This window comes from Prosopis cineraria, unplaced genomic scaffold (assembly GCF_029017545.1).
Source record: "Prosopis cineraria cultivar Desert tree isolate PC_DT_omini unplaced genomic scaffold, ASM2901754v1 PC8, whole genome shotgun sequence".
NCBI lineage: Eukaryota > Viridiplantae > Streptophyta > Magnoliopsida > Fabales > Fabaceae > Prosopis > Prosopis cineraria.
In genome coordinates this window covers 6021567-6041567 of record NW_026555339.1, presented here as the reverse complement: position 1 = coordinate 6041567, position 20001 = coordinate 6021567, and the positions used below count along the sequence as shown (strand labels likewise).

General features: G+C 30.0%; 1 protein-coding gene and 1 pseudogene across 1 annotated transcript; both read right to left on the bottom strand.

Annotated features, from left to right (window-relative positions):
- Nucleotides 1-13865: 13865 nt before the first annotated feature.
- On the bottom strand, nt 13866-14668 carry LOC129317722 (heavy metal-associated isoprenylated plant protein 41-like). The gene is made up of 3 exons (XM_054962091.1): nt 14569-14668; nt 14377-14455; nt 13866-14283 (listed from the first exon to the last, which is right to left on the bottom strand). Exons 1-3 carry the CDS (start codon nt 14572-14574, stop codon nt 14030-14032), a joined length of 339 nt encoding a protein of 112 aa, XP_054818066.1. The 5' UTR covers nt 14575-14668; the 3' UTR covers nt 13866-14029.
- Nucleotides 14669-16347: 1679 nt separating this feature from the next.
- Nucleotides 16348-19064, bottom strand: LOC129318365 (disease resistance protein RPM1-like; annotated as a pseudogene).
- Between the last annotated feature and the right edge of the window lie 937 nt (nt 19065-20001).

Below are 20001 nucleotides of genomic sequence, written 5' to 3'. Positions count from 1 at the left end.
TTTCTTAAATATACTTATTTGTACAGTATATAAGTTTAAGAGTTGCTTATATAAACTTATTTATATAGTAATTTTTAAATTTTAAATATATAAGTCGACAAAAAATAATATTTCTGACATATATGAATAAAATTTTAGTAAATTAGAAAATTTATTTTCAAAAAAAGGATTTAGGAATTTAATATAACAAAATATAAATTAATTAAGATGCTTTCTATTTATTTTACTATTTTTTAATAAAATTTATGTTTATTAATTTCAATAATTCGTAAAATGTTTATGAAAATATAACCATAATATTCTTTAAAATTAGGGGGGAGAAAAATATTGTGAGGTCAGATTAATAATTTTAATTTTTTTCACTGATTTCAATTAATATAATAATGTATTTTAGAATCTTAAACGGTGTATCCCTAACCATGTTAATAAATGAACTAAAAGTGTATATGTTTTGAAAACAGAGAGGAGGTCTTTAAAATTTTAAAAAATTTGAAGGAGTTCATTGCATTTTACTCTAATTTTTAAGAATTCGTAACCTATGAATCAAATGCTTATTAATTAAACTACCTTTTATTTGTTTTATTGTTATAATTGCGAAGGGTTTAAATGCACTGTTGGGGCGGGCTTATGAGCTGGTAAAGCTCCACATAGATGTGTTGGTGGGCTGGCCAGGCCACCAATGATTTCTTTGAATTTTCCCCATATTTTATAAGCTTTATGTTATGGATACCACATTGAGGTGAGAAAAATTAGCAGCAAAAATCTCCATGAAATCTCCCGCAATCATTTAAATACCTAAAGATCCCATCAAATTCAAAAATATCTATTAGTTCCCTAGAGACCTAGGAGTGAATAGTTTTTAAATCACAATGACCAAAATACCCATATTATAAGAATGCCTAATTGACAATTTGACAATAATAGCCATTCATTACAGGAAAAAGGCTATTAACAAATGAGAGACATCTTATGATTTGAATTTTTTGAAACTATTGTCATTTCAATTTTATTTATCCTTAAGTCCCTAGAAATTTAACAGTTATTTAGAGATTTTATAATACATTTGGATATCTTGAATGGTTGTGGCCTTGTGGGCACTTGACGGCGAATTTTCCAAATCTATATATTGGACAGTATGCTGGGTGAATTAATACTTACGCATGACAAATAAATCATGAGGAAGTTATCTTCTTACATACTGTAGTCATCAAAACCAGCAACATATACCCAATATATACATACATACATACATACATACATATATATATATATATATATCAAAACCAACAAACCCTTAGTACAGTAAGTAATACTAATACACGAAGATGTCAATAATCACACAAATTCCTGGTCCCCAAATTTGGCAGGTAAACATGCAAGCCCTTCTGGGAGTACCCGTTTTATCGACTTTTTACACTGCTGTTAACTCTACATATTTTTCAGATCTTTTTTCATAATATGTTTATGATACTATCATTGTAATTAATGAAGGCTTAAAGCTCATTCATTGATTTTGTCTCAAAATAAAATGCTATTCAATTTTGCTCTAATTTAAATATATATGATGTAATTTTGGTAGAGTAAACTAACAATAATCAACAAGGACGATATTAAAAAGATAAATATGTATATATAAGATTTCCTGTACAGTACCTCATGAAGAGAATTTAAAATAATCTTAGTATGTTTTACCAAAAAAGACCGGACGAGTATGGGTTTAATCAATTAAACAAGTGCTATTCAAAGTCAATCCAAGACATCATAAAAACTTTAAAAGAAAAAAATCATGGCCTAAACTGGCAACGATTTTATAAATCCGCACCTTGAAGCCAAGCAATTAATAGAAGCTAAGAACTATCGTCTCACAAGCCCGCAGAAGCCAAGTATGCCCTTTAGGGAAAGATGAAGGTTCCTTTTGAATCAGAAGCAAGACGATGGCTTGAATTTATATGGGGAAAAAAACGCTCCATAATTATAAACAAAATTGAATATAATTAGTAAAATTAATTGAAGTGCGTGGACCGAGACCAAGACTGGGTCACATGGCCGCCATCCCTTTCTCTCAAAGCATTTGAATTTAGTTGCCCACGTCATGTGTTATGTTATTGCATATCGATACATAGAGTTTCACGTTAGACTGACTTATGATAATGCCGGTGTGTTTAAAATATCTAGCAAGGCACAAATATGAGTCAAATTAAAGCCGCAATTTAGATCAAGAAATATAGACGGATCGATACAATGGTGATATAAAATCTAACCCAATATGATAAATCAGGTTCCAAATACCATAATCATCAACAAAATCGAATATCAGTAAAATTAATTAAAGTGCGTGGGCGAAGACCAAGCCTTTCCACTCAAAATGAAAAGGAAAAAGAAAATAACCAAAAAAACAAAAAAAGGACCGAGACTTTAGGCCGACAGTGTCACGTGGCTATCCTCCCTCTCCCTCTCTCTCTCTCAAATTCAATATTTGTCCATGCATTTAATGTTATGGCATTGCATGGAGCCGGAAAACTAGTTGAGGTCACGACCCAGTCTGTTTAACTTTCCAAATCTGACAGGTTTGATAGAATAAATTAACTTGTCCTTTAAAATGAATTGGGCTAATTCAACCTCAAATTGACCGACTGAAACGAGCTGCGAGTTAATATATTTTTTAAAAAATAATTTTTTTATTTTTTAATTATATTATATTTTTTGTAAATTTATAATAGTGATAATATTTTTTAAATACATAATTTGTGACTCTCAAATATATTCTTTATATTTAAAAGATAATGTAAATCTTTTTTATAACTTACAAATAAAATTTTTATTATAGTTTGTAAATTAATGATCTATTAGTTTTCATAAAAATACTTTAAATATATATTATTTATTAATCTCCTAACATTTATTGATTGAAATTATAAATATGAACTCATTGAGAAAAATAATATAAATTTATAATTAAATTTTCTTTTTTAATGAGCAAGATAACACATCTAAATGAGAAGATAATTAATAATAAAAATTTAGTAAAATAAATTTACTTAATTAAATTTTATATTTATTTTATTTATTTACAAGTTCTTTAATTATTAATTTACCTTAAAATATAAAATATATATATATATATATTATATAAATTTTAAATTGTTAAAAAAATTCTGATAAATTTTTACAAGCCAACCCTCTGAAAAATAAGTTTGGATTAGGTTGAATTTTTCACTCTATTTTATGTGATAGACTGACTTAGTTCAATTCATAAAAATATCAGCTTGTATGGACTAACTCACCAGCTGGCCCATAGCTCATTTGCTCATAATTGCAAGTCCATATGTGGAGTTTTTGCGTCGGACTTTTACTGATGATAATTCTCAGTGTGTTTGAAATATTTGACAAGCACATGAGTGGTCAAATCAAAGCTACAATTTAGATTAAAAAAAAAATATGGACGAATCGATACTATGGTGATATAAAATCTAACCCAATATGACAAATCAGGTTAGAAACACCATTACAAACATGATCAAATTAGGGGCCACATGTAAAAATTAGGGTAAAACATAACCTGCTCCCAAAATTTCACTCAATAATTTACAATTTAATTCTTCTACTTTACTTGGTACATTAATCCGGTCTTTATGGTTTCAAAATGTCAAATTAGTAAATGGTTCGTACTTGAATAGTTGGAATATTAATTTGTTATTTATTTAGTCCACAATTGGTAAACGTCGTGCCCACCCGTCAAGTATAGGTAAATTATATATTTCTTCTATTTAAAACTATAAGACAATTTTTTTATCAAAAAAATATAAAATATTTTTTAAAAAAAAGATGTTAAAAAATATAATACATACGGGACAGGACTATTCTTTGATTCAAGTTTCCTTTGGATGGCATGTGTATGAATCCAATTTTTTCCGCACACTGTTTGATACGTTTTCCACACATATTTCCACACGCTCTTTCTAATTGAATATGTGTTATTTTTAAAAAATATTATTTCAGTTAATGGTATTAATTATCAATTTATCTGATAATTTTTTTTGGATAATCTTGATTTAAAATTTAAATTATATGTACACGGGGACGCCAAGAACCAGAAGATTATCAAAAGGAAACAAGCAAATTGAATTTTAATAATCGACATAAGAGTGAAAGCCACATATGATACAGTAAAATTTCCAAGTTGGCGTTACTGAAATTTGAGAAGATAACGACTAGCAGTGCTAATAACGTTTAATTAGAAAGAAATTGACTTTATGAATAAGAAATGAACAATAAATTGTGTTTGAAATAAAAAGATCCAACTCTACTCATGTTATATTGTGTGGACTGTGGAGGGACGATGGCCAGCAAGATCTGGCAAATTATTTGATTATAATTGATAAAATCTTATACACTCTTTCTTTCTTTTTTTTTTTGGTCAATCTTTACGTGTGATTTGTGTTCTGCGACACTAAAATCAGTAGGATATGGGATTAATTTTCCCACGCATCAAGTTTGTAGAGAATTTGATGGCAAAATGAACACTTGGAATCCATTAAAAAATCCCACCAATGATCTATCAGAAAGTTAATAATGCCATCTCATACGCCAGAATCCCACCAATGATCTATCAGAAGCCCACGTGAACAACCAGAAGGTTTTGATTAGGCCATGTTTGCTTTAGGTTTTTAAGACTTTTTTCTGTTTTTTTTTTTTTAAAAATTCAATAACTTGTTTGAGTAAGTGTTTTGGTTCAAATTTTTTTGAAACTGTTCTCAATTTTTTATTTTTATTTTCTCAGAATTGTTTTTGTTTACTTTTTTTGGTTTTAAAATCACACTATATTTAATTATTATAAATTATCTTTGATCATAATTAACCACTACCATAGACAACTGCTATTGGTCATTTGCAAACACCAATACCAGCCAATTTTTTAATTTTAAAATTTATATAATTAAACATATTTCATTTTTATTTTATTTTAAAAAATAAATTTAAAAAATTTATTTACAAAATAAGTCTTAAAAACAAAAATAGAACAAAACCAAACAAGTTCTTAGACACACCCTTTCAACAATATTTTTCCTTAACTCAATATTAGGGGGAATGATTTCACCGTTCGCGATAAATTTTTTATCACTCTGATCAAGAATTTCCCCCCTAAAAAGTTACGTTTATGTGCATCAAAAAATAATAATTAACAAACGGACTTGTTAGTCGAAAATTATACAAAAAAGAATAACTATTACAATTAAGTGAGACAACAATATATTGCTATCAGTGGGGGAAATGAAAAGAATATCTCTTGTTGGGACGCTTAAGATTTCCTGCCAGGCCCATTGGACTCAGATATTTAAACGCCCACTGATGATAGAGTTGTCGTCCTAGTATCTTCTTTCTTGCTATGTTATATTTTCTTCAATCATTATGAGAAAGTAACTTCGTGTTGTTTAATTAGTCTGGGATGGATTAGCGAAAGAAATTAAAGAGATTAAACTTAATTTTGTCCTCAAACTTCTCATGGAGAGTCTGCAGATGTTTTGAACTCAATTTAAAGTCATTTTTATTCTTGAATTGCTAAAATTTAACATACCATTATCTCGTTGTTCGCGTACTGCTTGATGATTGTTAATTGCTCATGTGAACATATTTTGTTGATTTCTTTTTTAGTTATGTGGCATCCAAATGGATGCATTTCAAGATGATTCTTGTTAGGTTTTTTAAATTTCAAGGAAAAAATGATCATAAAAATTGAGTTTAAAACATTAGGTATTTTTAAGTCAATACTTTAAGAACAAAAGTGATCATGTTAAGTTCTAATTGGGCATCCATTTGAATGCCATGTGACTCAAAAAAAGTCAATAAAACTTAACCAACTTGATAAATAATAATCAACAAATAACACATGAATGATAAGATAATGAAGAACTGAATTTTAAAAATTCAACAGCAAAAATAACCCAAAATCGAATGTAGGATGCCGGCCCGTATAGACCACGTGTGAAATGTTTGAGAATAAAAATGGCCCTTTAACCCAAATTGAAAATCACTTGGGATGTTGACATTGACATCAGTACACAAACTAAAAGCACGACCTACCTACAAGTATCCACATTAAATTATTAACTTGCCTGGCACCGTATTTCTTCGTCCGCAGTCCGCACATTGAGCTTGTTTGTAACCCCCCGGAATTAAACTCCTAAATTAGAAGTCTTCGTCCTTTTATTAGTCAATCTCAAAGTTTACATTAACATTTTCAATCAGACCAAAAAAAAAAAATTAACAATTTCAACGCATCTAAACATCAGTTGTCGAATATATATGTATATATTTATTTTATTTTATTTTTCATCTTTGTTTATTTTATCGAGTAAATCATGCATATATTTGAATCTGGGATGTGGAGCGTGTGCTTTTTATGGATAGAGTCTGTTGAGCTCCACTGATTCATGATTTGTGAATTGTGTGGTTTCATATCAAATTTATGTCATATATAAAAATTGAATTTTGCATAATATAGATATATGGATGTGAAATTATCCTATTGTATTATTGTGACGAAAATTATCATATTGTAAGTCGTTATAAGGATAAGGTTTGAACCCATAGCCTTAATTATTTCAATGGCATCGTGTTATGTACTTAAGTATTAGGTTTAAAGAGGATAACTCTTTCAATCTCATTTTTTTCCATTCATATAATTTGGGAAAAACATAACTATTGGTTCCTCTAGTTTTGTTGTGTTTATTATTGATCCCCATATTTTTTTTAATGTTATAGATCTCTATAGTTTTTCCATCTATATTGTTAATCCCTCCATTTTTGAACACGCACAAAAGGATGATGATGTAGTGCTAATAGTTTTAAATTAGAGCATTTGCTGCATAAAATAAAAAGCTTGACCCACAATGATAGGAAATTACTTTGCAACACTGGCAAGTGCTATTATCATAATAGTCTTTGTTATAAAGAAACAGTTCTTTTTTTACTTTATGCTAATTTTAACTCATTATATTTTAAACATGTTATATAAGAATTTTTATATGACGGGGTATTGAACTGCCATATATGATCAATACTATATGATAAAAATATAACCGTCATACATATAAAGCGGGTTTATAAATGATAGTTCTTATTTGTCATATATAGGAAAAAACAACATTATTTATGTTTTTTTTTTTTGCAGTCCATCTACTTTCTTGGCAATATGTTCTCTGTAACATCTTGAAAAATTTAACTTAAGGTTAATTGGATTATTAATGATAAATTAGATAATTGAAAGTTAACTTGGATTAAAGGATAATGTACGGATGACTAATGATTCTATCAAATCTTAATTAGTGCCTAAAATTAGACCCTAAGTGGTATTGGATCATATTTAGGCACAATTAAATGGATTATGTTTGGACCCTAAATTTTTGGCCTTTGACCGTAGTCAAAAGTTCCTTGGCTAAAACCAAAACTAAATTTTTAAGCCTCTAAATTCACATTTCAATTCAAAAAATTAGAGGATTGAGTATGAGTCTAAAGGTGAACAAAGAGGGTTCTGCCAGGGTTTGTTGCGAGCATTTAATTAAATCTATTTGGGGCTTTTAATCACTTAGATAAGTGCTTGCAACCTCTTCTTTTCCTCTCTTGTACATTTTTATCATTGTTTTTAAGTAATTCTTTGAGAATTCAAAAATGGGTTGTTATTTTGCTTAGAATTCTGACTTCAAAGAGATTAATGGGTGTTTATTTAAATATCTAATATTTGATTATGTTGCTAATAGAGTTTTAGGATTTGAAAGTGAGGTTTGAAGTAAGCCCTAGAGCTAATTAGTTGAGTTGGGAAGGTTATGAGTTATTAATGGTGTTGATTAGACTAATGAAAGTCTAAGTGAACTCATAAAACCTAAAAATAGATTTGGTTGTGGGTAAATGACCACAAGAAAATTTTTAAATTTAGGCCTTGATTAGGGTTAATTAAAGATAATTAATCATTAATGAGTATTGATATGTTTGATTATAGATTGACCATTGTTAATATTATTGAGCTTATTGGAGGCTCTATTTGATATTCATGGGTACTCTTGGTTAGTAAACCAAGAGTTAAGATAACTAAAAATTTAAGTATAGTATATCATTGTATTTTCACTTACACTTTAAGCATTATTATGGATGGCTTGAAATGAGCTTATGGATGAATATGTTAATTTTAAACTTTTACCTAAATATAAAACATGACTCATTTGTGATGAAGTGTTTGGTAATTATATTTATATAGATGTTATTTAGTATTTGAAATATAAATTGTGATCTTTAATTGACCATGAGTTGATTATATAATGGGCTATTGTAAACTATAATGTGGTATAAACTGTAATAAGCACGCAAGTTCGAAAAATTATAATAATGAATTACTATGATATGCATGAGTTTGAATTCACATATGCTAATTGAACTTTTATGATCATAATGGATGAGAGTTCACCCTAGTATAGTAGAGCAATTATGATAGAAAATTCACATAGTGTAACCTTCACTGAGTTTGCGCACAGTGGTTGGCATATTTTATTATTATATATACTAAATATTGCCGACAACTTACAGGTGCGGCATGGGTTAAGCACGATGCTTAGTATCACCGATTCTAGATTGAACGGTGTGGGTCAAGCACTTATGACACCTCAAAATTTGAATAGGGAGAATCCATGGTCTAAGAGTGAGTGTGGGAGTTTTTTGTCGAGTGACTCTTTACAGTTGGAGATTGGGGCTAGTCCAGTCATATGGGCTAGACCTATATGAGATAATAGCTAGCCCATAGATTCGGTCAAATGATATAAGGAGTGCTATAAGGTGGTTGTATTTGATTATATAAATTACATTATAAAGATGCATTGTGAATAATGTTTATTTGCCATATGTGATGTTAAATACTTAATTGTTGTGATTGCTACACTTTAATATATTTGATTAAATTACTTGGTCATTGAAATGTTTATCTCACTCCCGTAATTTAATGTTTACAGGTAAGGATTAAGCTAAGAGCAAAGGAAAAGCCTATGAAGCTAGAGACTAAGTAATCAATTGTAATATCTCTAATTTTATCTTTTATATGTAATTTGAATACAATACTTGCCAGCTAGGGGTCTTTCATATTAACTTATGTTTGTTTAAAATCTACTTGCATTTGTAGTCTTAAATATCGAATTTAGTCATTTTAAAATTTTCTTAGCCATAGAAGGTTCCAAACCCCTAATCTGACCATGGTAGTTTGCCAAGATAGTTTGAACAAGTATATCTTGATAAGTTAGATGAGTTTAACATTTTTTGAGTGATCACTTAGCTTGAATGCAAATAATTTCATTTTCACCCCTTTATTATGTGTTTTATGGTGGTTGGATGGTCAACTCTTGTATTAAGAGTTGTTTGATGATTGTAATTGTTCGAACAAGTATATTAAGACTTCTTAAGTGTGGTTCAAGTCTTTGTGTGGGTTAATGGCTTATGGGTTTAAATTTGGGTACTTGGTTGATGATTTAGAGGTAAAAATATGAAATTATGGTTCTGAGTGTCCAAATTCTTCATCTGATATCAGATTGACATGAAACCAAAACCATTGCTAGATTATGAAATTGTTGACGTGTAGGCACTTGAATCACCTAAACTGAAGGCTCAAGTTAAAAGTTATGCACATTGAAAGTTCATAGTTGGGGAGCTGTCATAACAATTGCAATCACATCTTTGGCTGCGACTAATAGATTTTTGACTGTAGCCAAAGGACTTCTCGAGACCATTTGACTGTAGCCAAGAGATAATTGGCCATAGCCAAAAACTTCAAATGGAAGTGTTGGCTGTGACTTAATCTTCTCTAACCGCAGTCAAGTACTCTTATTAAGCAAAAATGACTTTTTTTATTGCATTTTGATTTATTTTTAACTCTAATTATTTTTCATATTTTCCAAACACTTTTTACTTTAATTTATAATGGCTAAATGACATTTTAAATTTAATTTTGATATTTAATTATTTATGAAATCTCATCTTTATGGGATTTTCTTACTTAGCCTTTTTGTGTTTGTATATAATCAAAGTTGATTTTTTTTTTAATGACATCTTTTATTATTAAATTAATTATAAATATCATGATAACTCTACTTTAAAGTTAAGTATGTACTAATTATGTGTTTAAGAATTGGAGATTTTACATTCTCTCGTTAGATAATGGATTATCGATGTTTCTTCTAATTTCTTTTGGTAAAAATGTTCTTTGGCCAGCAAAAAATAAAGTTGTTAACTGTCAACAACATTATATTAATTATTTCATGACAATAATCTGCAGTAGGTTTGGTTAGTTAGGATATAATACCGCTGTCGAGTAAGGAAAAATGAATGATCCACATATGAGAAAAAATTCGATCCTTATATAATTACAACATCGAGTTTTTGTTTAAAATCATGAGTAAATTAGAAAAGTCATTCTTGTAAGTAAGTAATTTCGTGAGATGAATAAAAGAAATGAAAAAAAATTAAAAAAATGAAAGCGATATACAGAGACTCATAAGAAAAAGTTGAAAGCCATGTAATTTCAGAGTTAACAACAGTACATCTAGACAACAAACGGTGGATCTCTATCAAAGGAAAGAAAAAAAGCTATGGATCAAGACATACAGTGACACCCGCGTGGGAGAAACGGAAGGCAATTGCTTCGATATGAAATAAGCAAAAATTACATTTATTTTTTTAATGAAAATTGTAATTGCTCTCCATAAAAAATTAATTTCCCCACACTCTCTTCAGAATTATTAAGTATATATAGATTTAAAAATATTATTTATTCTTATATTTATTATAAAAATAAATTTACAATACAAATGAAATTAAGATATATATTTTTTAATTTCTTATACAATTTATTTACATATTAATTTAATTAAGATTTAGATTATATTTCAATATTTGGTAAAAATATCGCCTCCACTACTAAATTTTCTGGTCCTGTCACTGCATCAATATGAAATTTGGATAGCTGCGTAAATTTTATTTAAGAATTCACATGAAATAATATTTTTTAAATTTTTTTGAAAATCATATTTTAAAGATTAAGGATATTATTGATATTTTTCTTTTTGAAATCATTCTTAGTGGTTTTTATTTCATGATGATAATGTTCTATATGTAAAATTTATTAGCGAAGAACCATTTGGTTGACCCGGCGCCAACATACCCGCTTAATGGGTAGGATGAGGGTTTCTAGCTCACTGTATAAATGATAATTTAAAAAGAAATAAGACTTATGTATTTAGCCTACTAAACATAAGAAAGTGGCCAACCACATGTTTCGAACAAAGATTAATAATGATTTTAATAAGAGGATACTTGTACAAAATAAAAAAAATAAGAAAAACTAAGGAAAACTAATGCAACAGCCAGCGGAATATTAGTATCATATAACAAATCAAGCATGGTTGAGAATTAATAATAAGTCGTTCTAAAAAAAAATAATTAATAATAAGTCAATTTGTTAGTGTCAACATCACTGCAGAAAATTTGCAGATTGAAAGACTTCGACTTATAAACTCGCATCTTCTATGGAACCTTGGTCCATGCATAAAAATACTAGTCAATTACATGACTTGGTCTCTCAACTTTAAGTTTGTCGCATACATGATTTGGTCTCTAAACTTTAATTTAGAGTTAGTGTAACTCAATCTCTATATGTAATCTTAATTCAGTTAAAATTTAATATCTAAATTTTAATTTTGTACAACTTAGTTCTTACAATTTAATTTAGCAATTTAAAATACTAGTTTCTAAAGTTTCAAGAAATAATTTTAGTCTTTACTTTTTTAATCTCATTTATAAATCACTTTCAACGTGCTTTACTGAAATTAAGAAAAAATTTAAAACTGATTAATTATCTAAAAATTTAAAAAGTTTTTAACTTTGCCTCTATCAAATATACATATTTTAGTACCATATTTTCTCTCTTCAACATTTAATAAAGGGTAAAAGAAAAATTTTATCATAAATATTCAATTATATGACTTATAAATAGGACAAAAAAATTCTCTCTCTACCCTATAAAAAGTACCAGAACAAGTATAATTTTATTTTTAAAAAATGGTTAAAATTATAGGATTTGAATTGCATCATATCAAAATTCAAGGATTGAATTTCATTGACTCAGAATTTAAAATTTGATAATTAAATCTAAGCTACAAGACCGACTGGTTTTTTCAAAAATTATAAAATATCTTATTTTGTCTATTTAATGGATACACACACACTGGTGTTAAACTGGGTGAAAACTGGCGCAGTATCATTTTCTTACGGGTCATCTGTATTTGAAATGGTCTTGGTCTGCTCGTGATGGTTTACTACAAAGAAATGGTCCATGTCCGTATTTGAGGGACCTACGGTTTGTCTATAACTGCCAGTCTTCACTACGTACGTGTTGAATCTGGCAATGGCCGAGCTCCAACGTCTTCCATGTAGAACATACACACCACAAAAAAAAGACAAGCTAAAATATCTAAACACATAAATTACATACAAATATTAATTATGGACTTAAAATCATTATTCAATTTTCATAAAAAATGCCCCCACACCCTTATACATGTCAAAGATCAATTATGAACCAAAAACCATAATTTTTAAAATAAAATTTAATTATATGATTTTCGAATTAATTTTTAGGAAAAAGTTTAAATTGAAAAGCATGTAAAATATATAATAGCTTGACATAAGATAACTATAATTTTGGGTTTCTATTTGATTTTAGCATATATAAAAGTATTTGTATCTTTTTAAAAAAAATATGATTTTGGGTTTATATAGCATGTAATTTGAATTGGTTTAGATTTTATACATGTTATACTGATTAATCTTTAGTGGTTATAATATTTGAAGGTTAAAAATGTAGTTCCAATATAACTAATGATCGAAGTTTCTATATCAAGAAAGTGGAAAAAGAATTTTTTATTTATTAATTTTGTGATAATACAATAAACTATTAGCTAGAAAAAATCTAACAATAAACACATTTGAGCTTAAATTGGAGGATAAAATAAAACCAATCTCTATCAATTTCCGTGTATTACCATTGTATACAGGTGAGATTCTTTCCCCTTCCTTTCGTCTTCTCTTCCATTTTTTTCCCTATTTAATTATTAGATCAAAATTTAGATGGTTCAGATTTAATTTCTTAAAAAATTATTATTAAAATTTTATAAAAAATATAAATAATAAAAATTAAACTGCTAAAATTTAAACCTGAAAAATAAAAAATTAGCAATAGGATGGGAAGGAAAGATGAGAAAATATTCTCCTATCATGACACCACATACAAATTTTTTTGATACAGTAATTTAATTGATTGAAGTTCGAGTAGCGGCAACGCAAGAGTTTGAACTAGTTGGAGCATAAATTATATAAGATATAAAAATAATAAAAAAGGTTTTATATGTATAATAAATATTTAGTTTTGTGAAATAATATAGGAAGAGTAAACTAAAATTAAAATGTTGTTTCAAAAAAAAATCTTAATTTAAGTATAATGGATTCAAAAATTTAAAATCTATTGATCTTGAGTGAAATATATAAAAGACTCAAATTTTTTTGAACCCAAATATATTTTAGCCTGGGTCCAATGAACTCAAAACTATCAGGGTAACGGAGATAAATTTTTAAAAATTTCACCTACTAACCCCTATTGTTTGAATATTGTCAAGCACAATTGAGATAGGTCTTTCAAAGGCCTTTTTCCCTTGCAATCACACGAACCTAAACACGAAACCTTGTACTTAAGCATCCCTTCCACCACTAGAACCCAATATACAGTGCGCCATGCACAAATCTAAAATGACTTCATTTCACTTAATGCAATACATAACATGAGATGAAAGTAATACCATGAAATTAATCAACACACAGGTAGAAGTAATTATCTCCCTATTTTTGTTTAGAATGAAAACTTGCAATCCGGACTCAATTATATTGGTACTCATAATACAAACATAGGAATATTGTCTCTTTCTCTCTCTCTCTGCGTCTCCGATCACATGACGGAGCAGCTATTATCAGTAGGGTATTGTTCACAAATATAAGGGGGACAAGGAGGCCCATAGTAACACCAAGCCAATTCCTCAGGCTTCTTCTCTTTCTTCTCCTTCACTTCTTCCACACTTACAATGGTGGCCGACCTGAACTTCTTCCTCAGTTTCTTAGCCAAACACACCGGATCCACGTCTTCTCCGACGACCACCACACGATCCCTATCTTCTCCGTCTAGTGCCACCGAATTCACCCGACCTGCATGCACAATGCATGAAATATCATATACTAATTAATAATACTAGATCGAATTGAAAAAGATTTACTTCATGCATGCAAGAATATAATCACCTTTAGCCATTGATGCGATCTTCATGGCCTTGCTTCTGCAATCCTCACAGCGCATGGGCACACGTTTGACTATCTTTTGCTGCAATAATATATTAGAACTCAAAGTTCAGTTATCAAGCTAGCTAGCGTTTGATGAATACAAAACTATAAACACACACACACACACACACACACAATTATCATTGGTTTCACCTTCATGCTTCATAAAGCGTTGATGTTGCTTGGTACACTAAACTTATAATCAAGCGTCTTGGTTGGGTTATGTGCGTGATCAGAAAGTGTGTGATACTTTGATGGGTTTCACACCCACACACATACAGAGACACACACATATATAGAGAGAGAGAAAGAGAGAGAAGGCGCGCGGTTGGAATATTAACTTCTTGTTTAATTGGTCTACAATTGCTACGTAAACGTCGTGCCAGTCCGCCAAGAAATGTAAAGCTTGTATGTATTAAGAGACTATTCAAACAGGCTACTTGTTACTTGCAATAGAGTCAACGTCAACCATGACAAAAACTTCCACATAATTTGTATATTAACCACCAGTTCCTAGGAATTGAAAAAAAAAAAAAAAGAGGTAATCCATTACCTACGACTTAATTTTAGTAAGCTTAATTTGTTGTTTTGATTTTTTTATATATAATGTGTTGGTTGATAAACTATCCATTTAAATTCTGTCTACTTTATGATTTAATATATGCTGGTATTATCGCATCCAACATTTGAAATTCTAAACGCTGTGTATTTGATGAAGATGGTTTAAATTTTAACCTTTTCATAAGAAACAAAGGATAAGAATAGTATTTTAATTACTCATCACTTGAGACTAGTTCATGCGATAGCCAAACAAAAAGTTGAAAACGTTTTACTGTGAAAAGAAGTACTTCAACGTGATGATTTGGTTCGAGTTCTAGGTAAGCGACCATTCCAGACCTGATGCTCCCCAATCATGGCGATGGGAAAGACGAAAGGGAGAGCAATGAAAATTATAATTACTTCCATTTTTAAAAAATTGCAAAAGTGAAATTAAAAAATGTAAATCAATTTTGTTTCATATTTTACATCCTTTTATAAAAATTTTATACAAAACATTCTATGCATCCACGCTATATATTTTATCAACTCGAGTCGTGAAAACAGGAAGGAAAATAATTACATCAGCAAACATAACTTTTATGTTTCTTAATCTTCAAACATAAGCTAGGCAAACTCAAACTCTAATACACACCAAACCATTAGGAAAAGGCTAAATTGAAAAACTTAAGTATTTGGTCTCTATAGTTTTAATTTAATTATAACTCAATCTTTATAATTTTGATTAAGTTGTAATTCAATACCTAACTTTAATTAGGTACAACTCTGTTTTTACAGTTTTAATCATTTAGAATATGGGTCAATATATTTTAGAAAATAAAATCATCAAAATTGAAATTATGTTAAAATTTATGGACTAATATTTTAAATTATGAAATCTTTTAATCTTTAGAAAGATTATAAAGATTAAAATTTTAAAATAATTTTACTCTTTATAATTTTATTTTTTAAAATAAAGGGACTAATATCTTAAATGATTAAAATAATAGAGACTGACTTATACTGAGTTAAAGTTTAAAGAATGAGTTAAAATTGAATCAAAAATATAGGACCAAATAATTAATTTTTTTCTATGTAATAATATTTCAAATACTTAGTGAGAACTGAGAACGAATCTCACAAAACTGATAAAACAACAACTGAATATGAAAGCCAAGGTAATGATCAAATCTTGCAACATATACACATTGCATACAAGTACTTATCAACTAAGGGCCTGTTTGGTTAGTAGAAAGGATAAGAGTGAAATGGATTAAAAAATATAGCCAACAATGTAGCATTAACAAAATTAGTTCCAAACAGAAGGTATACAGGACATGCAAATATTTACCAAACGATGAATGCATCAGAAGGGTTAAACCCTGATACAAGTCCTTACGAGAAGTCACAAGGCTTATTTCCTTCAATTTTTGGTAGCTCGATCTCTCCTTTCAATGTCAGATTAGTTATTATTTGTGAAGGCATTTCTCAAAGGTGAAACTTTATGAGAATTTTCAAATTTTGGATCTCAGTGGGCACCTCCACCAACTGTGGACACCCCATCAATTGCAAAGTTTCCTGAACAGGCAATGCTCCTTTCTCTATATTTAAGGCCATCAAGTTTTTCAAGCTCTCTAATTCCAAATTCTTCAGCCATTTAAACCATCATTCTTTGAAATGAAGCTCCTCACCTTCATATGATTTCCGAAGTTGAAGTTCCTTCAAACTTGGTAAGTTTTCAAGTACAGAAAGTGGATCTTTCTTTAGTCCTGAGAAACTCAGTCTCAACTTTTCCAGAGATTCAAGTTCAAGAATCTAGTTTGGTAGTCTCTCTATGCGAGCGTCCAAGTAAAGGCGCTGCAACTTCTGAGGAGGTTTATTTAATGGCTCTAGCTCAATAACTTCACGTTCTTCTGCACCACAAATACTCAGTGAACAAAGTTGGCTCATGGTCTCTATTGAATAGCATAGTAGCTTCACTTTGTGTCTTCTTAGCCCTGTAATGGACAACCTTCTCATATTATTCAAAGTCTTCAAATCATTGATCACCACACCCCCATCATCAGCTACATCAATTGCTGTAAGTTTCTCCAGAGCCCTTAAGCACCCAATTCCTTCAGGTACTTTTGCTCCTCTGAAACTTGAGATTGAGCGATTTGTCCCATGCTCCAAATAATTTGTTATCAGAGAACGTAGTTTGATGAGCTTGTAAATCTCTTTAGGCAATTCTCGAACATGAGTATATTTTAGATCCAAATATTCTAGATTTTGAAGCTTCTTAATGAACATGGGAATGGTCTTAATTGTTGTTCTTCTAAGACTTAGATATTTCAGAAGAAGTAAATTTCCAGCTGCTTCGGGAAGATAATCTATACATGAACCTTCAATGTCTAATCCTATTAAGAGATGAAAACTTAAGAGCATTGACTCTAACACAGGATTTGGTAACCTTGCCATGTTAAACACAAGACAAGACCTCACTTTTTTATAATTTCCTGTGCTTTGTGGATCATCAGGGCTGATGTCTTGGATTGATAGACGTCTGGCTGATGCATGGGATTTAAATTCTTCCTCCCTCGTTTTCAAATGACAAAAGTTCATCTCCTGACATGTACTAAGAATAAGGTCATGCATTAAGTAATGGATTCGCCAAATTCGAACTCTACCAGAAGGAGACACATCCAATGCTTTAACCAAACCCTCACATATTAGTTCATCTAAATACTCTTCAGCAACTTCTTGCAATGTTGTTATATCTGCATTGCCATTTTGCATTACTAGACCCTTTGTTATCCATAAATTGATGAGTCTAGCACATCTGATATAGTGATCTTTTGGAAGAAGACCAAAATACAAGAGGCACGATTTCAGGTGGTAGGGAAGATCATTATAACTTTCTAACAAGACCTTATGATAGAAGAGTTTCAAAGCATTGTTCCCATCCAGTGGTTGTAGCTCATGGACGTGAGTTGGGGCAAAACATTGGCAAAATTCTGCAACGCCTTTATCCCTAGCGGTAATTATTACTTGACTACTATTGTTGTAGTATGGTAATGCAGGTTCAACCATTTTCCAGAAGTCTATATCTCTTACGTCATAAAAAACAATCATATATCTCCTTCCACACAGGTATTTTCTGATTTCACTAATCAATTCAACATCCATGAATTCATTAATTTCTACATCACCATTTCTGTTGCTGCCATACACATTTTGGAAGCTTTGCACCATAATCTGTAATAGCTTCCTTCCTTTTAGCGAATGAGAGACAGTGATCCAAGTATGAAAATCGAAAGATCTTTCCTCTTTTTGCTTGTTGTATACATAATTCACAATAGCTGTTTTACCTTGAAACGACAGTAAATACATAGTGATGTTAGAGATATGTAAGTGAAGGCTGTTTTGGTTTATTCAATATTTTTGCATTAATTGTACCACCAGTCAACAAAGAAAACTGTAGAATGAAGGTTTATTGTACTTACCCAATCCACCTTCACCAAACATTGAAAATATTGTGAGCCTATTCTATCTATTCAAGAGCCAGTCGACAAGCCTTTCCTTAGTTTTATCAACGAGCTCATCAACTTCATACATGTAAGGAGTAGTATGTGGAGTGTTACGTCTTGTACTAATCTCTGTTCCAATGAGAATGTCTATTGAACATTGGATGAAGTGTAAAATCTGTCTTGTTTGATCGAGTCTGACTAATAATTCTCTGAGGTCTCTAACCTCATTAATCACAGACACTATTTTCTCAACTGCATCCTGAGGTATTATGGTTCTGACAAAGCGACCGATGCTCCTAACTACTCCGGCGAGTCATAATTTTGCTGGCTCCGTTTTGCCACTTGAACGATTGTTCATCGATCACGTCTTGAAAGCAAAAAGCAATGTTTCTCACTCGATTGACCAATCCTTTGACCAAGTTTCTGGCATCCAATGCCCCTCCTGGCTTTTGGTCGACCTGTCTTAAGAAAGAGTTGATCAAGTTCAAGTGATCTTTGATGAAGGTTACTTTGCCGCGCTGGACTTCCGTCTCTGGGGATTGGTACCAGCAGTCTGTCGATTGCCATTTTTACTGCCCTAGCAATCATCTCTGTTCTACTTCCCATTTAATCTGCCATCTATCAAACTTTGAATGCAATGATGATCTGAATCCAATTGTGGAGAGAAATAATAAGTACGAACGAAAGGTTACGACAAAGCAAATAAGACGGGCAGAGATCGATGAAATTTGAGTTTAGCGAGTGTCGATATATTATTATGATTATTTATTATAATCTTATTATATTAATTTTAATTATATTGATATAATATTATGGATATCATTAAGTGATGGGATATCATACAGATAATAAAATATCCTAGTGTAGTAGCTCGCAAATTAGCTGATTGCATTTAGATTACAATTTATCCAAATCTAAATAATCAAATTAAATATTTCTGGTTCACAAAATAGAGATTAATAGATTGTGTAATATTAAATAAATTGTTTAATTATTTTATGTCAAGATTTCTAAATTATAAATACAAAGGTGGGATGTGTTTCTTAACTAACATTCAATCGTGCGTTTTAAATTATAAAATTAATTATATTTTAAAATGAAAATATAATATACATAAAAATTTGAAACACCTGATCACATAATAAATTGTAAAATTTTATAACTATAAATTAAAAATATATTCATAATAAAATTATGAAGATAATTATTAACAGAAATATAACAGATGCTTCTAAATTTTATCTGTTTTGGTGAACTCTAAATTTTTTTATATTTGAAACTAAAAACACTTATTTGCTCATTTTTAACAAAAATGAGCAAATAACTTACAACCAAACAAGAAGAAAATACGAAGCAACATTTGAAATGGGCCAGAATTCTTAGTTTAGTAAAAAGATATCGGTTTTTACTGGTACATGAAATGGGCCTCCTTCTTATAGGCCCAAAAAATGGGCCTCTAAATTTTTGGTGAATGAACGAAACTCTTTTTAGAAGACTTCCTTACGTTGGGCCGGTCTAAGAAAGTGAATGACCCAACTCTTGT

What these genes read in the sequence shown, in the direction of transcription:
- LOC129317722 (XM_054962091.1), bottom strand. An exon ending in GATCGCATCAATGGCTAAAG is followed by an intron (nt 14,284 to 14,376) that starts GTGATTATATTC and finishes TTGTGCATGCAG; the next exon opens with GTCGGGTGAATTCGGTGGCA.